Source organism: Olea europaea, chromosome 11 (assembly GCF_002742605.1).
Source record: "Olea europaea var. sylvestris chromosome 11, O_europaea_v1, whole genome shotgun sequence".
NCBI classification, from domain to species: Eukaryota; Viridiplantae; Streptophyta; class Magnoliopsida; order Lamiales; family Oleaceae; genus Olea; species Olea europaea.
In genome coordinates, this window is record NC_036247.1 from 21257181 (window position 1) to 21265146 (window position 7966).

Sequence of the window (7966 nt, forward strand, 5' to 3'; positions counted from 1 at the left end):
AACTTATAGCTACTCCACGTATTCCTCCCTGCGAAATGAACAAATAGTCAGGGCACACGGCCGGAACCGACGGGGGTGGCTGTCGTATACACTCCGACGGTCAAGTCAGGTTTGGGTGGTCGGAACAGTGCCCTGGGGCTACACAAATCAATCAATAAAGGGGGAGGAGAATATATAAACTTGTTATGGAATGCTATGTATTGAGAGTTTCATTACCTTTGCCTCTTGCCAAACTTTGGGTATTTATAGGTGGTATGAACCGTGGGATGTGGAACACGTGTATACATCTGACGGTATGAAGCGTCTGCTCATAGGCGTCAATCAGCCGCGCTTGTAGAGTGGGCGGACAGTTTGTTTCCCCCGAGTTGAATTGACATAAAGTTGATAAGTCACATCAAATAGCCTCACGGGGACGTCAAATCAATTTAAACCTTATATGCAGAACAAATCTTAAATTGGCGACGGATCTTCTAACCGGGGTCCACCTGAACCTGACCTCAGAGGTGGGATACTTCGGCAGATCAGTAGTAGGAATCGGTGTATCACTTCGGAGAAGTTTCAAGAAGGTCGAAGTGGTCTATTTGATCTTGGCTTCGGTGGTGAGATGACACTTCGGTATCGAGGCTCGTAAAATGAGGCGTAACAGTCATCTTATGATACTTTGCATTAATTAGATACATTCACTACAATGCGTTGCATCCAAGGCATGCAAACATATATTCAATTTGAAATTAGCAGGTAGCTCATGTGATTTGTCTCGATACATATAAAATATAAGGTTATGCTACATGCACATAACAGTGTACATAATGTATAAGTGGCATAACATTATTGGAGAGTTGAAAAACAGTTTTTTCAACCGTTCAATCATGGAATTACACGTTTACATTATGGACACTTTTATAAATACCATAAGATACATGTAAAATTATCCTAAAATATATAGTTTGGTGGGAGGATTTTATATTTTTTGGAGTGGAAATTTACTTTCCACGATCCCACTTCTATATTCAAATGTAGAGAAACGTTAATTCAACGTATTTAAATTTATGAAAAAATAGAAAGTCTTGAATGATCAAAGTTGGCTTTTGGGTGCTTGTGAATTCTCTTCGAAACAAAAAAAGATTGCCCAATTTTAGTGAAGAAAGCAATTGAAATTGATCTCCATTTTTTCTTGGGATATTCCTAATTTAGTTCAAGTTTTCTCATTGGCATCTTATATTGTTATTGTTATTATTATTATTATTATTATTATTATTATTATTATTATTATTATTATTATTATTATTATTAGAGCGTATAGGTTGATTTCCTTACTAAAAGTCCATTATAATAAAAAAATTTCTTAGGTCAATTGCGTTGGTTTGAGAAGTTATTAGGATAGTATTAAAAATTTAAGGACAAAAGTGTCAATTATAATCAAGATTGTCTTAGTCTCTGTTCGGTGGAGAATAAAATTAGATTTTAGTAAATTTTAATAAAAGTTTATGAAATGTGTGATTGAAAATTTATGAAACTCATGAAATATGTGGTTAAACTTAATTGTTGATTTTGATTTATTAAAATCTAGATTTTAATTCTTACCAAACAATGGCTTAGATCTCTTTTATTATATCTTTTGAATGAAAACTAAAGCGAAATTATTGAGAAGGTTATTCTCTGTATTTGATCGAAAGTTAGGTATCCACATATTGAATCAATGAATTCTAGTGTTAATCGGATAAGAAATTTTAGTGTTGATTATCTTCCTATATCGTCATATTTTCATTGAATGAGTTCAAGATCAAGCTCAACTACATCTTGAAATTCATAAACCCTAACGGCAGAAGTGATTTTACGAGTTGACGATGCAAGATTGCATCAAGTGATGACTAGGCTAGTTCGGAAAAACTCTTTAATTTTACTTTTTGTAGGACTTCTAGAGAATGCACTTTAAGTCAACCTCCTCTAAAAACTCTTTTAACTGGACAATATTTTTAAAAAATTATCCGAACAGATCCAAAAGTAACTTCTTAATATCGAAAGCATCTAACTTCTCAAAATCCCTACCAAACAAGTCCTTAACTCTACTTGAGCTCTTGGCTTATGCATATTCAACTCACAGGGATCTTCGTTTTGCCTCGAGTGAGCCAACTATAGTAATGATTCTGCTATGTAGAGTTTTCCAGCCATTGTCATGTTTGATCAGCAAAGAAAAACATATTCATGTCTCATATTCTTGCAAGTAGAAAAAGATTAGTGGATTCTTTGGCCTCATTTTGAATGAAATTCAGACCTTATATCAAGAAACTGATGAAACATGAAAGCAGAAATGTCCACGTGGATGAAGTCATGAAGTACAGAGGTTACTACTATGCAAAGTTTGAATCTTTATATAAATTCAAATTTCTCAAATTCCTCCCTCCATTCATTGAGTTGGGAGGAATCCATCAGACGAGGCCCGCCCATACTCATGCATGAAAGAACCTTTCTTTGTATGACTTTTCTTTTGCCTCGGGTCGAATGAGTATGAAAGAGAGATCAATCAAAAAATAGGCCATAAATAAACAAAGTAGCGAGTCTTTCACCCTCTTTTTAGTGACTCGGGGGAGCTAATATGATAAATGCACTTCAAAGGCAAAGCAATGACCATTTGCCCAACTAGCGAGGACAACTTTTCACGCGAGGGAAGTATATTTATAATCAACAGTAAGTAAAAATAAAAACAACTCCGGTAAATCAAATAAGTCAACACTACCACGTAGAACATTGCAAAGTAGCATTACACCCATTGCCATAAACAATGGAAACACAGTAACTATCAAGCTTAATTGTCCATCACAAGAATTTGAAAGACGTTGGCATCTAATTTTTTGTTCCGCTATAATCTTTTGACATAGAAATGCTAGTTGAAACTACAACCCGAGTACCTATAAAATAATAAGGCTCATCACTACCGATCTCTGAGTTCCTGCTCAAATTGAAGTAATTTCTCCCGAAGAGGCTGCAAAAACAATTTCAATTCCTTGTGGATCTGCTGCTTCTCTTCGTTTGAAAGATCTTTATCTTCACTTAGTTTTACTTCGATCTGCAAAGCAAAAGAATGTGGACAACATCGTGTCGAAATCAAATTTCTTGAGACTTTGCTTAAGAGCTTGTTTAAATCCAGCTTATAAGTGGCCAATGGCCAACTATCGTATAAGCACAAAAAACACAAAAAAATGTTGGCTTAGCAAGAAATTCACTTCTTTTTGAGACGAAGGATAAGCAATAAATACCTCACATCCTACTTCTGGTCTTATTCTTTTAGTTGACGAACACATTTACCATGTATCCCTTAAATTTCTGAAAAACTATTAACCCATCTTGGAAATTATATCAATAAAGGGCATCTGGGTGAATTGTCACACTGATTTTGCTTATAAATAAGTTCCCAAATTTGTTGGCTTAACAAATTGGGGGCTTATTATTAATTTTTTTTTTGTAAGATAGTGTCTTACTTTAAGCACACCCAAACAAGCCCTAAGTCGAGTCTGTTATAATATCAGTTAGGCAAAATGTCACATGCACTATTAAAGATTTCCGTTTAATTAATAAAACTTCATGATAATTGCAATTCTTTGTGCCCCTCAAAGCCAATCTTAACTTTGGTGTTTCCCATTTAGTTTTACTTTGACAGGATTCTAGCTTTTTATATGCAACATACCTGCAAATCATCCAGTTCGCCCAAGGAGAATTCAAATACATCTATGTGGCCTTTGACCTTCTTCTTCTGCTCTCCAACAAGCCATTCCCTTGATGTCCGTCATTTTATCATGAAGTAGCTCTGAAGCAAAACAGAAATATGGAAAATAGAAACAAAAAAAGAGTTACCTTTCACTTTTAGTGTCAGCTCGTAGGTGTAGCCAACACGTTTTTTGTTTCATACAGTGACCATGAATGCCTGAAAGTCGCTCAAAAATTATTGATAGAGTTCATAACCGTGAAACATTGAATCTAGCTTATTTTAAACGACAAGGTTAACACTTAATAAAGAAAGTTCCCTCTCTCTTTTAATCTTACTGGAGATATTTAAAAATAATAAATAAAAAAATAAAAGAAAGGAAAAACTTACCTTCTATGTTTGTCTTAATTCTAACAAATATACGAGTGTTCTCATTTATGCATATGTTCACCGTATTAAGAGCACATTTGGGAGTACTTTTAAGTGATTATTAGTTGTGGATATGGAACCTGTGGATGATAATTGGGTACTAGTTTTAAAAATATGTTTGATCACCTTAAATTACAACTTAAGCTTTGTCAAACATGCACTGATTTGGCTGCAAGTATATGGTAAATTTTAGACATCAGTGGACCTCAGATTCGCGTTTTTGACCGGCTTAAATTGTAATTAAGCTTGGCCAAACATACTCTGATTCGGCTGCAATCATAGTTGATATGCTGACCATAAGCATTCCGATCATCTATATGTTTGCACACTTCTTATTCACCCGTTACTTGGTAGTTCTATATCGATATTTCTTGGATTTTCTATTCTGGAGGGGCTAACATTTTCAATCAATATGCAACCATGCCAGTTCTTATTTGTTATTTCTGTAACTTCTCATTCTATTGTCATTATTTAGAATGGCCTGAGATAATTGAGTATCAAGGCTATTTGTAAGCTCAGGTCTTAAAGAGTGTACTTTTGGTGATTTGGTGTCTATGCAGATTCATTGTGATCAGACTGTTGGTAGCACTAGCGTAAGGTGTAACGACAAAATGTATTTAACAGTGGAAGGATAGGCTTCTAGAGAAGCTTCCAAATTTTTACATCCAAAATTTCCAAGAATTTCATCACCATCCATTCGATGCAATACCAGGAAACCGTGTCTTAAAAGGCTTTATTTCCATAAGGCAAGGCATAAGACTCAAGGAAACCTCGAGATAGAACAATAAAAAAATCCAAAAGAATATAAAGATACAAAAATATGCTCGTAATATATCATGAACCCTTTCAAAATCCATAATTAACAAGATTTGAAGTCTAACTTGCAAACAAACATAAAAAGATCAAGAAAAAAGAAAATAATAAGTTTATAGTTTTGTAAGCAACTAAAAAATTATTACTACTTAGAAATTTCTTATATTATCATCATCCTCATTATAAGTTTCTTTTCCATCCCCCTCCAATTGCAATGGTGATTTCTCCCTCCATGTTTCTTCATTGAAGGTAAAAATTTGAAAATAAAAAAGAGCTCATAAAACATTTTAGGTTATAAACAAAATAACTCAAAAGGAGAAGGCCAATAATTATATGTTTGAAAAACTCAAGGCAAACGGGTGAACACCTTAGTTGGCTCGAGGTCTAAACCTCAGTTTTTAGGCGTAAGCCCCGCAAAGGGCCTTAAAGGTGCTGACTTTGAGGGGTATGATAGCCTCACGTTAGGCAGGATTCAAGGCGTAAGTGATGAGGACATCGGACGACGTTTACTTATTTTATTTAAGTTTTATTTATTTTCTTGGACTATTATTTAAATTTGGACTTGTTTAGTGGGTTTGGCCTAAGCTCTTCTCTTTAGGGTTTATTTTCTGCTATTTATTTCTGTTTTGTTTCTAATTTGAGACAGTTGATGATGAATTAGAATTGAAATATTTTTGGTGGCTTGCAGCCGTTTTCTCCCTCCCCTCTCTTCCCTTGGTTTCTTCTCCTCTTCTCCCTTCTCTCTGTTTCTCTTTCCCGTTCCTTCTTCTTTCTTTCTTATTCATCCTACATCAAATTTGGTATCAGAGCCGAACCATGGGTAATTTCTTTTCTTTAATCCAAAATTTATTCATATTTCCTTCCCAAAATCTGTTGGAACAGCACGAACTAAAATAATATTTGGTACAGGCAGCAGTTTTTTTCTTCTTCTTCAATTTTCAGTCTTAGCTGAAAAAAAAAATCAAATTTACTGTTCACACCCGAATTTTTTTATTTTTTATTTTTTGTTTATCATTTACTACAGTTCCCAAAAAAAAATTGAAAAAAAAAAAAGAAAAAAAGAAAAAGGAAAAAAAAAACAAGTGAAAAAAAAAAGAAAAAAAGAAAAAGGAAAAAAAAAGTTAAAAAAAAAGGAAAAAAAAGAAAAAGAGAAGAAACGTCTTTTCTATTATTTACAGGTACATCTTTTATTCTGGTTGATCTAGCTTGACTACTTCGACAAACGAAAGGAAAGTTCTTGCTTTTATTTATTGTTGGTTTACATTACTGTTTCATTTTGAAATTACATCAATTAAATTTTTGTGCTGCTACTGATCTATTTTTATCTAAACTCACGTAATTGGATCCATTGACCTCGTTAAATCTCACTTTAACCTGCTTATTTTACGTGATTAGATTTTGACTAGTATTTGACTATTGCTTTAGTATTTTACATATATCAGCAGTGCTAGCTTGTTGTATATAATTTTAGTCCCAAAATTTAAATTAAAAATAAAAATTAGATCAAATTTTCATTTTCCATTACTTGCACTTTTTGTTCATTGATCTCTCTATTGCATGTCATTAAATTGCTATTACAGTGCATGTAGTTACATATTGGTCATCTTGTCACTTCTAACTCTAGTACCTTAAACATGAACCCCTCACAATTCGATGCACTCACCCGACAAATAGCGGCTATTCAAACTCAAATGACCGCTACTCTTGAAGAGAGTAAGGTCCTATCTGCTAGTTTGAAAAATTTTAAACACATCCCTCATTCGATTGATGTTGATAATTCTAAGGTGTCCCATAATAGACAACATTGTCGACAAGGTAATCAAAAATACTTTCGACCCGATCGTAAGGATAGAGATAAGAATAGGGATCAGATTCGTGAGCGAGAACGAGATAATTTTGAAATTCTTACTCAATGGAATGCCCTTAAACAAGGAAATCAATTAGTGACTGAGTATATCGCGCAATTTGAGGAATTTCGAACCAAATATCATTTAATTGAGGATGAGAGCACGACTTTGAGTAGATTTAGTCAAGGTCTGAGAGATGATCTTAAGCGCGAGCTTTTCCTTCGAGGTGTCACTACTCTTGATCACGCTTACTCTTTAACTCGAGATTATGAGTTGATTATTAATACTCCTTATGAAAAGCGTGGTCATCGTCGCTCACCCATCTCATTAGCGTCGCCTCATCATAAGTCTATCATAAAACCGTCTCCGTCTAATGTTCCTCCTATTTGGAAAAATAATTGTAAAGGTCGTGATAATCCAAGATCTTCTTTTCCATGTAGAAAGCATATGGACAATCATTCTTCGGTGTCACTGGTTCCAATTCCTCCTGTTAAGTCCCTTCTAGGACCTCCCCCGTCTGATATTCCTCCAATTTTGAAAAATAAGGGTAAAAATTTTGATAATCATCATTTGGCTTCATTGGCTCCACCTCCTCCCGTTAAGTCCCTTCTAGGACCTCCCCCTTCTAATGGTTCTCCAATTTTGAAAAATCAGGGTAGAATTTCTGAAACTCCAAGGTCTTCTTCTCACTTGTTGTGCGTCAACTGTAAAGACTTTGGTCACATTTCTTCTAAATGTCCTAATCGAACCTTAGCTATGGAAGAACGAAAGAATGTAATAGAGGAGCCGTTAGAAGATCTAGTCTATGAACCTAAACTTGAAGATTTTAATGACTTGGATGATAGTGAGGACATTTTCTTAGGTGGAATCCAGACTCTTCTCGAGACTTTGGATACTATACCCCTTATCTCCGACAATTCTCGATCACATGTTATATGTTGTACCCTTACCCAAGTTAAAGAGCTTGATGATGTCACCAGTCACCCTCGGAAAATCCAATCGCCTGTGGTTAATACTAAGGTAAAATTATCCACCACTGACCAACCTCAAATTGATGGTCAAAACAAAAGTGCTAACCAAAATCCTGACAATTTATTAGTGTCTCTAGTCCAGAAAAATCTTGGGAATTGGGACTTGATCCCTCCAACTGTTCAAATTGCATATAACGATCCTG

The 7966-nt window shown here is 34.7% G+C and overlaps 1 protein-coding gene across 1 annotated transcript; it reads right to left on the reverse strand.

The window, feature by feature from the left end:
* Positions 1-2699: 2699 nt before the first annotated feature.
* On the reverse strand, positions 2700-3901 carry LOC111403746 (the record flags this gene model as incomplete). The annotated part of the gene is made up of 3 exons (XM_023032356.1): positions 2700-3067; positions 3686-3774; positions 3853-3901. Coding segments are annotated over 3 exons (273 nt in total), but the record flags the coding sequence as incomplete, so codon positions are not given.
* Positions 3902-7966: the final 4065 nt, after the last annotated feature.